This window comes from Heteronotia binoei, chromosome 13, assembly GCF_032191835.1.
Source record: "Heteronotia binoei isolate CCM8104 ecotype False Entrance Well chromosome 13, APGP_CSIRO_Hbin_v1, whole genome shotgun sequence".
NCBI classification, from domain to species: Eukaryota; Metazoa; Chordata; class Lepidosauria; order Squamata; family Gekkonidae; genus Heteronotia; species Heteronotia binoei.
The window spans coordinates 61,942,295-61,959,271 of NC_083235.1; the positions used below are offsets into that span (position 1 = coordinate 61,942,295).

The following is a 16,977-nucleotide window of genomic DNA, read 5'->3' on the forward strand; positions in this document are numbered from 1 at the left end:
GGAGACAAATAAGGAAAAAAATATGCCCCTCCCCACTGCATCATAGTGGATCATGTCTCACTGGGCACTTGGCATGGAACCAAATCCAACCCTGAAATAGCTCCCCCCAAAACAGGCTCCAGTTACAGCGACTGGCTTTCGAAGCAGCCCCCTCTCTCTCTCGTGCGTCCTCGGCTCCCTCCGGCTCCAACGAGGGTCAGAGAGCCCCCAGCACCAACCAGAGGCAGAGTCAAAATGCCCAGCAGCCACCTGACCTGAGTGGAGGCTGCAGCAGCCATGTTCCCACTCCTAACAGGTCCTTGTCAATCGTGATTTGCTGGCACCACCTAGGTGATCTGGATGTAGCCCAGCAAACCCTCTCGTAGCCTGCTGCGTCACCAACCTTGGAGACAGGGCACTGAAGCCTGGAGTCTGCAGAGCGGCGGCAAGACTAACAGAAGCCTGGGGTCCCCCTTCTCTTTCCTCTTTGTCCTATGCAGGTTTCTTGCTAAGCCGGTGCCAAAAACTTCTATAGGAAGCCAACAGCTCCTGGAGCATCCCCAATGCAGTTTCGCAGTTCTCCAGAGGGATGTCCCAAGCACACTTACTCAGTATCCTGCTGGGGTTGGTGTTGTGCCTTCAGGTAAGGGCCTTGGTCTCCCCCCACCACCACCACCACCACCTGCCCCAGGTCTGACATACCCATGTGTCAGGCCAGCCATAGTCTCTGTTGCCTTTTGCCCTCCACAGGGACCCTCAGCCCAGACCATGGACTCCCTTTTTGAAAACTGGATGGCCTACAGCAAAGAGTGCTTTCACAACATGAGTCTCCTGCCGCCGCCTACTGGTAAGACATGCGCCTCCTGCAGGTTGGGTACTGTTTGACAGCACTTGGGATGAGGGAGGGAAAAGGAACATGAAGCAGACAGACAGTCAGGACGCCATCGGGTTTGTTCTGCTGCCCTGCTGTTATTCTTTCTCCTCTCCCCCCCCTCCCAATTATCCATCAGTTCCATTGCTAGGCAGTGAGCAATCAACAGCATGCTGGGCCTTTGTGAATGTCTGTGGCTGTGGAAATGGGGAAAGGAGGACACATACTTGGGGGGAATGAGGAGGCTGTCTCTGGTGCTGGGAATACATCAGTACATACATATGGACAGGGAAGGTTTATTCTGTTCTTGGGAGAAGTAGTCCTAGAAACGTTGTTGGTTACTGGATCTCAAATGAGAAATGTGGCCGTGTCAAAGAGAAGCCTGTGAGGGAGTGAATCAATAGATAGCTGTACATGTGGGCCATTGCATGGACGCAAATGTTGGGCCTAGATCCACACAAGTGGCCCAGTGTCAAATTCTGTTGGATGGTCCTCATACTACAACGTCAGCAATTATTCCATATTGCGCGGTTTCAATTTTGTTTTGCTTTGTTCTGTTTAAGGTGGTTAGCTTGTTGATTTTGTAAGCAAGCCTTAGGCTCCTTTTTTGTAAGAGCAGGTAGGGTTTGAGGAGTTTTTTTTTAAGGGCCACTGACTTATAGAGCAATCCTAAGAAGAGTTAACACCCTTCTAAACTAATTGACTTCCACTGATGTAGAAGGGTATAACTGCTTAGGGTTGCATTGTTAGTGTCTTATTTATTATTATTTTTTACAATTTCATGTATACCCTGCCTTTCTCAACAATGGGAACCCAGAGCAGCTGACGTGGTTCTCCTCACCTTTTTTTTTATCCTCACAACTGTTGGAATGAACCACACAACACGCGTGTTGAGGAGAAAATGCTTAGCTTGCAGAGCAAGCCTCCTTTATTATATAGGTTTTACAGGTGTCCAAAAATATCCCAGCTTAAGGCATAGCAACACAGAGATTCTCCCAGGAAGCATCTGGTATGCAGCAAAACATTTTGCTTATCATGCAAGAATTCACAGTAGCTAGCAAGTTCCCAAAATGCCACCGTCTCAACAAGGAACGGAAATGTGATTGATGTGAGAATGTCTAAGCTTTCTGTGTTTCCAGACATTACAGGGTCTGGGTAGCTGGGCGCATGCTCCTCCCACGCCCTTTTGGGGTACAGGCAAGCAGACATCATTCCAACTGCATAATCCTACAACAACAGCCTTGTGAGGTAGGTTAGGCAGAGAGTTTGTGACTGGCCCACTCAGCAGGATTCCATGGCAGAGCAAGGATTTAAACCTGGGCCTCCTAGATACTGGACTCTGTAAACACCACAACAAACTGCCTCTCTTGGACAGAGTAAAAAGTGAAATAAATAAAGAAGGCTTCCCCCTACACATGCCCTGCTCCACCTGCTGCTTCCAACACTGAGGTATACGCACAGCCACAGCCCCTGCCTCTCTTTCAACAGAGCTGGTGTGCAACCGAACCTTTGACAAGTACTCATGCTGGCCTGATGCCCAGCCCAACACCACCGTCAATGTTTCCTGTCCCTGGTTCCTGCCCTGGTATGATAAAGGTACTTGCTGTGGAGGGAGAAGAAGACTGGGATGGGCTCAGGTCCTAAGAAGGGGAAATAGGTGTTCAAGTGGAAGAGGGGATGTTAGCATGGGAGGGGGATAGACACAGGAGACAGGGAGAGAGGGGGGAGTAGGGAAAATGCAGTGCCAAGGGGGTATGGAGGAAGAGCTAGTGTAGTTACTAATCTGGGGCACAGTTGTCCAGGCCATCCTTTCCTTTCCCACAGTGAAACACGGCTACGTATTCAAGAAGTGTGGTCCTGATGGCCAGTGGGTGACAAGTCCTGAAGGGAAATCGTTACGGGATGTCCGTCAGTGTGTGATGGACAATGAGACCCTCCTAGAACAAGTGAGCATAAATTCGTTCTGAAGGTCGCCTCGCCTCTACACTCGCATGTCTCACCACCCACTCCCATTTGGATAAGTGAACAGCTCCAGGTCTCAGTCCATCGTTCCTTAGAATCTCTCTGCTTTCTTCTTCCCCAGAACAAATTTGCTAGGATCTATGGCAGCTTCAAGGTGATGTACACGGTTGGCTACTCAGTATCACTTTGCACTCTGATCCTCGCCTTGGCTGTGCTACTAGGCTTCAGGTGCCCGGGGGACTGAACTGGGGCGGGGGGGGCAGTGATCAGTGTCGGGGGAAAGGCATGGTAGACTATGGCTACTATCCACACACAAGTTAACTCCACATGGAGAAGCTGAGTTTTTCTATACACTTTTTAATATCAATGACAACAGACAGTCTGTGTTCGTGTTAGTTTTGGAGAGAGATTAATTGTGTGTTCATTATGAGCAAAATCTCACGTTCATTCTACTGAATATCAAAGATTTCAGGTTTTCACGGCTGGTAACGTTATTAGGGTTTGTAGAATCTTTCGGGCTCAAGTGCCGTGTTCTACTGGAGAAAGTTTTCCTTCCAGACGTTTCGTTCTCAGCTGCGGAGAACATCCTCAGTGGCGTTGCAGCCGGAGCAGGCGCTCTGACCTTCTTGGCTGCTGTGGACCTCAATGCACAGCAGCCAAGAAGGTCTGAGCGCCTGCTCCGGCTGCAACGCCACTGAGGATGTTCTCCGCAGCTGAGAACGAAACGTCTGGAAGGAAAACTTTCTCCAGTAGAACACGGCACTTGATCCCGAAAGATTCTACAAACCCTAATTCTACTGGATAGTTTTTAAAATACAAGATGACTTTTACCACAGCTATCTTGTGGGAGAAGATCCGTGTGTCTCCCAAGTCATAAGACAGATTCAGCTTGCATTCTGATCAACATTATAGCCCCAAATATATTCAAAAAAAGAATAAAGCCAGGAAACTTTGTGAGTCTCTTCCGTGAGGTTAGCAATCACCCCTATAGTGGTGGTGGGGGAAACCACTCTGGCTATTTCCATGCAGGTTATTTGCCTTGGATTCTATGCTGTTGGCAAGCATCTTTTACCCCTGCTCTCACAGCATTCTGGTGCATTTGCATACCTCCAGAGGGAAACCTGCCAAGTGGAAGCCCTGTTGCCACTACTGTATTGGCAACTGCAGCAGCAATGGGAAAACTACCCATGCGTGTCCTTGTGTGGAAAACGTCCCATGAATTTAGTCAGACAGCCGCTCAGAAATGAGACATATCTAAATTAGCTTTTGTGCTTGGATTACGTAAATTTGGAGTGAGGGATGGGTTCATCCGTGGAGAGGTACCCATGAATCAACACTGGATCCATAGTTTATTCTCTGTGGTTGCTTCCAAATTAGACTCCTTTTGTGTTGCTGAGAGTTTGCTCTTCAGCAATCAGCTGGGAGTGAAATTTTAGCAGCACCACACTTAATACTGCATTATAGTCCCCTTAAAATCCTATAATGCCATTCCCACACAATAAAATCTAAGCTCTCAGGGGTTGAAGAGCTAGCGAGAGGAGATTATATGTAGGAATAAGGGGCAAGGTGGGGAGCAAGGGGGTGGGATGGAGGGAAACTGTTATCAAAGTCCAAGGACTGGAAGGAGGGTCTGGGTGGGGGCTTGACATGCTGCCAGCCCTGCTGGACAGGCATTGACAGGCTCCTTGCTCTCCAGCAAGCTGCACTGCATGCGCAACTACATCCATATGAACCTCTTCGCCTCCTTCATCCTGAAGGGCATCTCGGTGCTCATCATCGACACGCTGCTCAACACCCGCTACAATGAGAAGATTGACGACTACAGTGTGAGGGTCTGGCTGAGTGATGAGGTGACACACTCTTTACACTTCAGCTTTGCTCCCCTTGGTTCCCATCGTTTCCCTCCCCCCTGTCATAAAGCAGGCAACACCACTTGTCCCTCCTATGCCCATAGACCCAGAAATAGACTTTTTGTAATGATTTGTTGGGCCATTAGTCGGCAACTCAAGTAACACAAACCAGTGAAAAGGCATAGGAGTTTTTCTTGCACTAGGTTTCTTGCACAAGGCTTTTGCTGTAATCAGTCTATAAAGTGATTGCAGAATCTACCCTGACTACTACATATGCTGGACCTTTCTGCTAGCCCTTATGAATAACATATACAAAGGAATGAAAAAGCTCTTAGGCTGGCTTTCCCAGAACTGAATGTACGTAAATCTCAGGATTATGCTGTAGTTCAAATGGTGCCATGCGATCACTCCACAAAAACATGCTGTTTAAACCTCAACCAGTTTTGGACTCACATTCACTAGGGTATATATGTAAGAATCACCACCATTCACTCTTCCTAGGTTGCCTGAATAAGCAAAATAGTATTCATAGCAGTGGCGGATTGTCAAGAAGATGACTGACACCGCAATCCTATGCAAAGTTACTGTAGTCTAAACACATTGATTTCAGTGGGCTTAAATTGGAGAAATTCTGCACAGATTGCACCCCTTAAAAGCTGTAGGAGATGTTCTCGTCCCTTTCCTTACTTCCTTTCCTGCACTGCTGGATAAGACTGAAGCTTTTATACAGGTAGCTGCTTAAAAAGCACAAAACCAAGGGGAATGGGGGAAAGGTGCCCCCCTAGCATCCTAGTACATCCCTTTCTCAGGTATTTGGGGGGTTCTTGCTGAAAGCTCCAAAGCAGCCTTTTCCTGACCCCTCTCCATTACCCTAGGCAGCAGCAGGGTGCCGCGCAGCCACTGTTTTCATGCAATACGGCATTGTGGCCAACTACTGCTGGCTGCTGGTGGAGGGGATCTACCTACATAACTTGCTGGTGCTGGCTGTCTTCTCTGAACGGAGCTACTTTACTCTCTACCTCTGCATTGGCTGGGGTGAGTATATGAATGTCTAGGCACTTACTAGAACGCAGGATGAATGGCATGAGCCTTTCACCAGAGCAAAAGCTGGGAGAAGGGGCATCCAAAATTACAGACTGCGTTACATACTGAGGCACAGAGAGCAATGAAAGGCTGGGCACTCTGGTGCTAGAGAAAAGGGTTTACCATCCATTGTGGGAATGCAGCCTGTGAATCCCAACACTGAACTTTGACAGCATGCACTGATGGAGAAGGTGTGGCATACAGGGGAGAAAGAACAAGACCTTCACTATCTGCTACCTTCCTGAGTTAATTTGGTCTGTGGTTTCTTCCTTTTCCTATTGAATTAAACCTCTATGCGAAACAGTTTGGCTTGCCCAGGAATTACCTGCCTTTTATGAAGTCACAGCCAGCCCCTGCATTTATTTTCTCTAGAAAGAGAGATCCAAGAAATGCTCTTTGCTTGAATATCAAACTCGACCTCACATTTGTGAATACTGCCTGCCTGCTAAAAAGGCAGGGGCCTGCCCATGCATTATGAAGGACATACGGCTGCTGTGAAGAACAAACCGAAATTTCTGTCTCTCTCCAGTAACATTTAGTAAAAGAAATCACAAGTCGTGGCATGATGTCATCATTATCCTCAGAGTTTGCAACTTCTTCTCCACTTAATTGCCCACTAATTGGGAGGGGGGGGCACAGTGACATTGTGGCCTGCATCTTCTGTTACTAGATGCTACTGGGGAGTATTGAGAGGAGACACAAGAAAGAGACACACATCCCTTGTACTGTCTACTCCCACCCTAAAGTCTAGCATCTCCACAAGGCCCTGTGCATTGCATTGCAATTAAAGCTGCATACAGAACATCGTTTCTCAAAGAGTCAATAGTGATTTGACAGAACTGTCACCACTTGCTGTACAGAGAATCACTTTTTTATGCTCTCCAGTCATATAGGTTTTTGAAGGGCTATAAACACCTGTTTGTTCAAAGGCAACAGTGGGACAGAGAAAACTTAGTCTAGACTTTGTGCAGCCTGTGAAGGTTCTGTCAAAGTGCTACATGTCTCTGGGAAACTACTGTCTTCACCCAGAATTATGATGCCTTCTTCACACAGCATATCCTAGAGGTCTCCAGCTTTTTGAGCTTGTGGGCACTTTTGAGTTCCTGAGAAGGGATGATTAGTTCCACCCAAAATGGCTGCCAAAGGAGGTGGGGTCAAAGCTCAACTGGCTGATGTAGGAGACAGAGCCAAACACGATATCTTCCCCCTCACTTGGCAAAAGAATCAAAGAAAGCAAATTTTTAAAAAGGAAAATCCAGGAGATAAGGGAGAAAAAGAATAAAAAGAACTAAAACTTAAAGGAAGAATGGAACCATGCACTGATTAAGGAAAGTCCAGGTGCTCCAGTGACTGCAATTGCAGCTATAGAAAACCCTGTCTGTTGAGTGAGGACAGCCAGACTGATTCCCCACTCACCTTGTTCCAGTCTTATTGCTCCTTTTCCTGCAGTGCTACTGCTGAACTTTGCAGGGGCTGCCCCAGGGCAGCAAGTTGCTCCACCTCTCTTCAAGTTCCCTCTGCAGCAGGCAGGTTCCTCTGAAAACCAGATTCTGCCTGCCACAGAGGGAACTTGAAAAGAGGCGGGGCAACTTGCCACCCTGGGGCAGCTCGTGCGAAATCCAGCAGAAGCACCGTGGGGAAAGGAGCAATGAGACCAGAACAAGGCGAGTGAGGAATCAGTCCCAGTAACAAGCCCTGTCTTACAATGGCCTCAACCACTTTTTGAAAGGCTTGGCAGATGCCAGGTGAAATGTTACTGGGCATCATGGCATCTGTGAGCCATGGAGAACTTTGGCATATCCAATCTATCTTAGGGGTGTAGAATAGTCAGTATACATGCCTTCTGGTTTTATTTTTAGTATGTGTGAACATGACTCCACCTCACTGTTTCTTAATAAATTATACATCCAGGCACTCAGGTCTTGCCTGGAGATTCACAGCTTTAAAGTCTTGCTTAGACTGCTTTTGCTGTTTGGCTATACCAGTTGTGAGGAGCAGAGCAGCGGAAGCGGAAAGATCTTATTAGTGATGGAGCTAGGGAAACATACTTTTCAATTTAGAGTATGGCTTGACTGCCTTTAGACTAGCCTTTGTACCTAGAGGTTGTGTAGCCCAAAGCAAGCTGGCTGCAAAGATATCTCAGGGGCTGAGGTCACTCAACTCCATCTCCTTGTTGCGAACAGCAGGCAGATCTAGCTTTGAACAGAAATACCTCCTCTATGTTCTTACTTATGTCCTTCTGTCTCCTCTCTTCCCAGGCGCCCCCATTCTCTTCATTGTGCCATGGATGGTAGTGAAATTTCTTTATGAAAATATTCAGTAAGTTCTTACAAGCAGCATTTCAGGTCACTGTATGTGACCACTCTATAACCTGATGGTAAGCCTATTGGTATTCCTTTGGTACTAGATGATATCCATGAGTGGTCTGGAGTGGACACTCTACCACACATAAGAGTAATGGAGTGCCTGGCGAGACTGATCTTGCATACGTCTTTGTTTTTTCCTTCCTTTAACTTAGGTGCTGGAGCACCAACTACAATATGGGTTTCTGGTGGATCCTGCGTTTCCCTGTGTTCCTTGCCATCTTGGTAAGTCCTGTCTAGTCCTTGTCTTGCCTCTGCCCTGGCTCCCACGTGTCTGTTCCAATGCTGAAAATTGCTGTCGCATTTGGAACTCCTCCTTCTCAAGAGCCAGCCTTTACCCCAAAAGGTCATGACAACAGTGTCTTCAGCCAACAGATTCCAAAGGAGGCACCTTTTTCCTTGCTTCCAGTCTCTCTTGCTGCTGGCCATTAAAAATAACCATGAGAATGTCTAAGGTTATCGCTATGCACCTTATCTCGTACATAGTACTAAAAATTATGACATAGGGTTGGGTGAAATTTTCCAGTCGGAAGAGATTTCAACCAATAAAGTATGATTTCTGCACCTCTTTCCTTCCACTGCAACCCCAAATGCCCCAATAGTGCTCCAGGAACATAATGAGAGGTGTGTCAGAGGTCTGCAGTAGGAGGGGGGAATGGTGAAAATCACTCCTCCTTCTGTCAGCAGAAATTTTCCTTTGTATTCAATCCCACAGTATATTGATTACGCTTTTTCAAATCTCTCCACATACATTATTTATGAACATATGAAGCTGCCTTATACTGAATCAGACCTTTGGTCCATCAAAGTCAGTATTGTCTTCTCAGACTGGCAGCGGCTCTCCTGGGTCTCAAGCTGAGGTTTTTCACATCTATTTGCCTGGACCCTTTTTTGGAGATGCCAGGGATTGAACCTGGGACCTTCTGCTTCCCAAGCAGATGCTCTACCACTGAGCCACCGTCCCTCCCCATTACATCCATTCATGCCAGTGGTGCAATAAATGCTCTGGGAGTACCTAATCCTGTAGCACTGGTAAAGCTAAGGGCATATGGGTGTAATCAGTGCCCTAATGAGAGATTAAGCAGAGCCCCCAGTTAACCACTGTGAGTTTAGGAAAAGTGGATAATAATAATGTTGAGAATAATGATAAATTCAGGCTAGAGCCATGTCCCTAGAATCCACTAAACCAGGGGTGTCAAACATGCAGCTCGGGGGCCGGATCAGGCCCCCAGAGGACTCCTATCTGGCCTGCAACCAACTCACTGTCATCTGCTTCCTTCTCTTTCACTTGCTTTCTTCTGAATCACAACTTGCTTTGCCAGGCTTGCTCAATCACACAGGAGCTACAAAGCAAAGCCTGTATTTTCTCCATTGGCTGACCAACACAGGAAGCAGCTTATGTACAAAAGCTCGCAATGCCCAGCCATTTCATGTTTTCCCCTCGGTCTTAGGCTCAAAGCATTGACCATGAGATTTCTGTAATGAATGTCAGTAAATCAAAAGTAGGTTTGCAACTTACAGACACACACTTGAACAGCATACTCAATATTGCTACAGCACAGACTTCGTCTCCAGATTTTGATGCAATAATTCAGAGCAAGAGGTGTCAGTTATCAGAAACAAATAAACGAAATATTACAGGAGTGCTAATCTTTTAAGCATGTTTTAAGATTTTTAAAAACTATTTGATTGTGTCTGTCTGTGTCCCTTATAAAGTTTACATATCCACTACCTGGCATTACACACATGGCCTGGCCTGACAAGGTCTCATTTATGTCAGATCTGGCCGTCATAAGAAATCAGTTTGACACTCCTGCGCTAGACCTTTATCATGCACAATGCTCTACTTGCCTCCTGCACTGCCGCCTCTTCTAGTACTCATCTGCAATGTTTACCTTTCAGATCAATTTCTTCATTTTCATCCGAATCATTCAGATCTTGGTCTCCAAGCTCCGTGCTCACCAGATGCGCTACACAGACTACAAATTCCGGTACTGGGCACTTGACACTGTGTTGCCATGGAGCTGAGAACATTCAATTCTGCCCTGTATACCTTTATGGGCCATGGCGTCCCGGTCGAGGGGTGTCCTTACAGTTGCTTTCATTATGTCCCTGGAGGGTTTGTGGCTGACCCACTAATCTAGGGATCTCTGAACTGGCCCTCAAGATGGTGGTGTCCCCTCAGATTTGTTTCCCTCCTGCCCATAAGCCCATTTGTGAATCCGTTGAGTAGGGAAATTAAAATTGACTCTGATTGGCTGCTGGATGGTGCTGTCTTTTTATTATCATGCGTTCTAATTAGCTGATGCCTCATTTAGGCTGGCCAAGTCAACACTGACACTTATCCCATTGCTGGGTATCCATGAGGTGGTGTTTGCCTTTGTAACTGATGAACATGCTCAGGGCACACTGCGCTATGTCAAGCTCTTCTTTGACCTCTTCCTCAGCTCCTTCCAGGTAAGCTACAAAAAAAAAAACCTGTGTGATTATTTTTAGAGACAATGTGTTTCCCCCCCAAAAGCAGGTGCTGAGGTTGCTGGGTTTTTGAGGGGGAAGGGGGAGGGAGTTCTTTAACCTTTTCTTCTCCTGCTATTTTTCCACTAAAAAAAGCAACCGGTGACCATTTTTTTCCTGGACTGCAGCGAAATGATGAATATTTGTTCCTCAAAGGGGATAACATTTTAAGTAGGAGGAAATGGAGGAAAGGCCCTTGGCTATTCTTCTCCTCACAAAAAGAAAAATGGGAGGGGAAGTTGTTTTTTTAAAGAATCATGGGAGAAAATGTAACATGCAGTTTGAACATCAGGTTCCTCCAGAATCCAAAAGGACAGAACAGGCGGAGGAGGGTGTTACAAAATAATCAGCTGGTTCTGATGAACTCCTTTATCTCACTAGGGCATGCTGGTGGCCATTCTCTACTGCTTTGTGAACAAAGAGGTGAGTGTGTATCAAGCAGGAGCAAAAGAGACATAGAACACTTGCTGCCACGGAAGTGGCTAACTTGTGAGACAAGGTGGTCCTCCTTTATTCATTTGAACTGGAACTGGGCACACAACACACATAGTTAGTTGGATCCAGTGCAGGGACCATGCAAGATCCATGGAAGGATCCCCAGTCTTCCTGCTTTTCCCTTCCCACAGCAGCCATTTCCAACCCTGAGAAAGTTTATTCCCAGAGTTGTGGGACCTGTGTGCAGTTAGTAACCAGGAAAGCTAGAAGGCTTCAGTGGGGGAGGAGGGAAAAGGGGGGGGCAGAATTGGCCTCTTCCATAAGTGGAACCCCAAACATACATTCTTCTCTATCCCCCTCCCCACTGCAGCTTCCCGACCCACATGTAGGTTTGCCAAGTCCAATTCAAGAAATATCTGGGGACTTTGGGGGTGGAGCCAGGAGACTTTGGGGGTGGAGCCAGGAGCAAGGGTGTGACAAGCATAATTGAACTCCAAGGGAGTTCTGGCCATCACATTTAAAGGGACAGCACACCTTTTTAATTGCCTTTCTTCCATAGGAAAAAATGGATAGGGGCACCTTCTTTGGGGGCTCATAGAATTGGACCCCCTGGCCCAATCGTTATGAAACTTGGGGGGGGGGGTATTTTGGGGAGAGGCACTAGATGCTATACTGAAAATTTGGTGCCTCTACCTCAAAAAACAGCCCCTCCAGAGCCCCCGATACCTCCAGATCAATTCCCCATTATACCCTATGAGAATCAATCTCCACATAAGAAATAATGAAGTGCCCAGCAGACATTTCCCTCCCCCCTCCCCCTCCCCCGTTTCTGGCGACTCTGAAGTGAGGGATTGGCATCTCTACTCACGAGTTGCTGCCAACTTCTTCAAAGTAACACAGACACACCATCCGAAGAGGAAGCCTTTCCAATCGGAAACTGAAGCCTCCAGAGGTGGAAAGTCACATGGTGGCTGTGGAGGCGGGGCTTCCCCCTTTCCCCCCTGCCGGCCAGCTGACTGGGGGCAGAACGAGCCTGGGAAAGTGGAAAACCCCCCGCTGGGACCTGGGAATTGGCAAGCCTACCCACATGCCTATTACTCTGTGCAGATCCTGCAGCCCTGGAAATAAACTTTCAAGGGGTCAGAAATGGCTGTTGGGAGGAGGAGAAAGCCCAGATGACAGGCTGCAGGCTGCAACCCAGTTCTTCGCAAGCACCGGCAGAACTAGATGGCACAGCTTAATTCATGTAGTATGGAGCTGTTTGATTATGGATATAGTTAAAGCTACAGGATGATAGCTATTATTGCCAATATAACCAGAAGTGGTGGAAGGGAACTTGCTTTTTACAAGCATTGCCAGAGTCATTAGCAATGAACACATTCATTCTTTAAATATTTACAGCCCAACTACACATGTGAAAGCTGCTTATACTGGAAAGCAGCGGTGGGGGGGGGGAGGGTCAGCAATGAGGCAAGGGAGAGATGCTTAATCTTTTCCCTGCATTCCACTTTCCCTCTGACACTGCTCTCTTCTGCTGCATTTCTTTCTGCAGGGTTCCAGTTAGTTCTGTTATCTTGAGGATAAAAATGTGGCTCATAAAAATCATAGCGTTGGAAGGGACCTCAAGAGTCATCTTGTAGGGGGAGTTGTAAAAAAAAAAAGTGGAAGGTGTAGAAAAGGTTAAATGTCCCCCGTACCCCTGCTATGTCTCCACTGAAAGTGGAAGGTGTAGAAAAGGTTAAATGTCCCCTGTACCCCTGCTATGTCTCCACTGCATTATCAATGGAGGCCCAGATCGCAGCCACTGCCAAGTCAGCCTTTTTCCATCTAAGGCGGGCAAAGCAGTTGGCTCCCTTCCTAGAGCGCCAAGATCTGGCAATGGTGCTTCATGCAACGGTCACCTCGAGACTGGATTACTGTAATGCCCTCTACATGGGGCTGCCTCTGTACCGAACCCGGAAGCTGCAGCTGGTGCAGAACGCAGCAGCTAGACTGTTGTTAGGGCTTCCTAAATGGGAGCACATACAGCCTGGGCTGCGCAAACTGCACTGGCTGCCAGCCATATACCGGGTTCGTTACAAAGTGCTGGTCATTACCTTTAAAGCCCTATATGGTCAAGGACCTGTCTACCTGAGGGACCGTCTCTCCCCACATGAACCCCAGAGAGCACTGAGGTCAGCCGGGAAAAACTTGCTGACTATCCCCAGACCGAGAGAGGTGAAGCTGCAAAGTACCCGTAACCGGGCCTTCTCCTCTATAGCCCCGAGCCTATGGAACCAACTTCCAGAGGAAATGCGAGCCCTGCGGGACCTCGAACAGTTCCGCAGGGCCTGCAAGACCTTCCTCTTCCGACTGGCCTTCGCTGATGAAAACGGAAATTGCTAAGGAAACCGCCATCATAAACATAAACAGCAAACATAGCATTAGCACTTATTAATTTTAATTTAATCAACTTTTAAAGCCTACGTAGAATTTTAATTAAAATGTTTATAATGTTTAAATGTACTTTTATCTATTTCTGTATAACTAAACCTAAACTGTGTTGTTAGCCGCCCTGAGCCTGCTCCGGCGGGGAGGGCGGGATACAAATAAAATTTTGTTGTTGTTGTTGAAAGTCACTCTCTCAAAGCTGCTCTTTAGTACAAGAAGCAGCTGCATGGATACAACATGGCATTTCTGCAGATGGAGCAGTTTCCATCCACTGAACACAACCTTCTTGCCTTTCTCCCCCACGTCCCATTTGCAGCTGAAATGAGGGACAAGGAATTCCACAAGCACAGAATTCTGGGGAGCAGGAAAGTTGTGCTCTGTAGATGGAAATGGTTCCATCGACAGAAGCACAGCATTGGATCCAAGACAGGGATTAGCAAGTCATGGGCAGTTTGGCCCTTTGGTCTGCCAGGGCTGGAAGGCTTCATACATGTGGGATTGTTGTTGCTGGACCATGAGTTACCGTATTTTTCAGACCATAAGACGCACTCCCCCCCAAAAAAAAAGTGAGGGGGAAAGTGTGTGTGTCTTATGGAGCGAAGGTACGTACCTTCCTCGGGGGGGGGGGGTGGGATCCGTTGCCTCTGCCTCCAATCCTGGCGCTTCCCCCGCGCCTGCCTGGCTCCAGCTCTGACGCTTACGCAAGCGCCAGGATCGCTCCCTCCACCCTCCGATCCCAGCGCTTGCTTTAAGCATCAGAGCTGAAGCCAGGCAGACAGGCACGGAGGAAGCACCCGCCCCCTCCGCAAACCCAGCGCTTTGCGAGCGCCGGCTGTGGAGGGGGCAGCGTGCTTCCTCCGTGCCTGTCTGCCTGGCTTCAGCTCTGATGCTTAAAGCAAGCGCTGGGATCGGAGGGCGGAGGGAGCGATCCTGGCGCTTGCTTTAAGCGTCAGAGCTGGAGCCAGGCAGACAGGCACGGGGGAAGCACGCTGCCCTCTCCACAGCCGGCGCTCATGAAGCACTGGGTTTGCGGTGGGGGCAGCGTGGAGCAATCCCAGCGCTTGCTGGAAGAAGCTGGAGCCAGGCAGGCACGGGGGAAGCGCCGGGATCGAGGCGGAGGCAGCGGATCGTCCCCCAGGAGGAAGGTGCGTCCTATGGTCCGGAGCGCCTTATGCTCCGAAAAATATGGTAAACGGCCCCCATCTTTCACTTCCTTATTTGTGTGTCATTTCCATAGGTACAGTCAGAGCTCATGAAGAAATGGACCCGCTGGAAGCTTGGCCGGGACATAGAAGAGGAGTACAAGCACACATACAGCCACACACCCAACGCACGCAACGGAGGTGGCAGCACTTGTGAAAAGCACAAGCTGGTTGGCAACTACCTCAATGGGCTAAGTCGCAGCAAGGGAACAGTGAACACCAGCACCCAGTACCTTGAGCGGACAGGCTGCAGTGCCAGTGAGAACCTGGCTGCAGGTGAGCAGCCTCATTGCTACGAGTTCCACAATACGGCTGAGAGCAACTTCTAAAGCAGCTTAGCCACCTCCCCTGAACAGATGGGACCTGCCCCACTTCTTGCCTCTGGAGAAGGGAGGGCAGCTGACAGCCCAGGTCATGGACTTGGATCCACTCAATGGGGCATGTGATTGGAAACTGTGCCCTCTGCCAAGCTGCCTGGAGCTGGCAGGACTCTGCAAGTTCTTTCCCATGTTTGAGGTTTAGGATCCCACATCTCGCTGCCCAGTCTGTCTGCATGCAGTTCTCGATGGGTGAGCCTCAGTGTATGTGAGCAGAATGGGTCACATGGGTGCCTTGTGCCAGCCTGAGTGTGAGTGTGCCAATCAAGCTTTGTATAGGAAGGAATTCTGTACCATCTCTAAGGGCTCTGAAAGTCTTCATTAGCTACTGTGCCATGAGCAGCCTCCTGAAAATCTCAGATCTCATTTTTCAAAAGCAAAGTTTCTAGCCCTCAAAAAGGCTGAGAATGTGCTGACAGTTTTTGCTAAATGGGTTGAGTGCAATTTTTTTTCTATTGGTTATGAAGTATGACACATTCAGAACTATCAGTCATTCCCAAAGTGTTTGTCATTTCCCTCCTCCAGATCCAAGCTGCATCTGAACACCAAATTTTGCAAAGAAAGCTTCCAAACAAATGTTGATGTAAAATGTGCACATTTGTACATATTGGTCCAACATGGCTTATGAACATATGAAGCTGCCTTATACTGAATCAGACCCTTGGTCCATCAAAGTCAGTATTGTCTTCTCAGACTGGCAGCGGCTCTCCAGGGTCTCAAGCTGAGGTTTTTCACACCTATTTGCCTGGACCCTTTTTTGGAGATTGAACCTGGGACCTTCTGCTTCCCAAGCAGATGCTCTACCACTGAGCCACCGTCCTTCCCAGGCTTAGTATCCTGACTGCATGTGGGGAAAGCATCTTTTTAACTCTTTTGCCCTGCGCAGTTTTCCTGCTGAAAATCACTATCCTCCAACTGTTGTTACACCTGTAAACTTAAACCTGCCACAAAAACAGATTGAGGAAGATGATTTTCAATAGGGACCATGAGGCTTAAAGAGACCTGCTTCCCTCACCCTATTCTGTTCTCCCCCTTTGAATTGCAACTTCAGTGACTACATTGTTTAAGTGTGTGTTGGGGGGTAGAAATCATAGAACATGGCTAGTGCCTCCTTGGGTGCAAGCCTTCCAGATGCCCCTTCTGCATGTATGGAAGGCTAGCTTCTTGGTCAAAGGCTTCTTTGCCTGCTGGGCACAGGGGCTGGTGAGTGGTCCCATACCTCTTGAAGGGGGTCCTTGATCAGTGGTCCTAGGAGAGGGACATAGTCGAAATGTTGCTAGGGACATTGGGAGTGAACAATGTTGGTGTACTCTATATATATGCAGAAGTGACAATGCTCATTCAAATGAGAATCAACTATCATGTGTGGCTGTACTATTGTGCCTGCATTGTGGATATGCTTGCTCCTTTTGCTCTGGGGTAACTTCTGTCTTGAGTGACTTTTTAACTCTGTGTACGAGCAATGCAAGCTCTGAGGGCTACCTATCACCTCCGCATCTGTACGTGTCTGTCGTTGTCAATGTCTGGGGTTTGAAGACTCCAATAAACTTTGCTATATGTCATCCTGGCAAATGGATCTTAGTACCTCCTGATGCAACAAGAGGCTTGTCCTAGCAAGGGGCTGGTCTGTGCTTTGTCTAGCAACATGGAGAGGAGCATGTGCCCCAAAACCACCCTTGTTCTCCAAAAGTATTGACTTTCCCAAGGAGGTTATAAAGCAGCTTTAATTTAGAACCAAGATGAAGAAGAAGAAGAAGAAGAAGAAGAAGAAGAAGAAGAAGAAGAAGAAGAAGAAGAAGAAGAAGAAGAAGAAGAAGAAGAAGAAGAAGAAGAAGAAGAAGAAGAAGAAATTGGATTTATATCCCGCCCTCCACTCCGAAGAGTCTCAGAGCAGCTCACAATCTCCTTTCC

The 16,977-nt window shown here is 47.8% G+C and overlaps 1 protein-coding gene across 2 annotated transcripts; it reads left to right on the forward strand.

Moving 5' to 3' along the window:
- Positions 1–454: 454 nt before the first annotated feature.
- GCGR (glucagon receptor) lies at positions 455–16,628 on the forward strand. 2 transcript variants are annotated; one of them, XM_060252002.1, is made up of 13 exons: positions 455–622; positions 730–826; positions 2,339–2,446; positions 2,675–2,796; positions 2,934–3,040; positions 4,509–4,662; positions 5,538–5,697; positions 8,004–8,064; positions 8,264–8,333; positions 10,011–10,099; positions 10,427–10,565; positions 11,004–11,045; positions 14,725–16,628. In XM_060252002.1, exons 1-13 carry the CDS (start codon positions 569–571, stop codon positions 15,016–15,018), a joined length of 1,497 nt encoding a protein of 498 aa, XP_060107985.1. In that variant the 5' UTR covers positions 455–568; the 3' UTR covers positions 15,019–16,628. The 2 variants fall into 2 exon arrangements, with proteins under 2 accessions (XP_060107985.1, XP_060107986.1); XM_060252003.1 differs by lacking the exon at positions 2,339–2,446.
- The last annotated feature ends 349 nt before the right edge of the window (positions 16,629–16,977 follow it).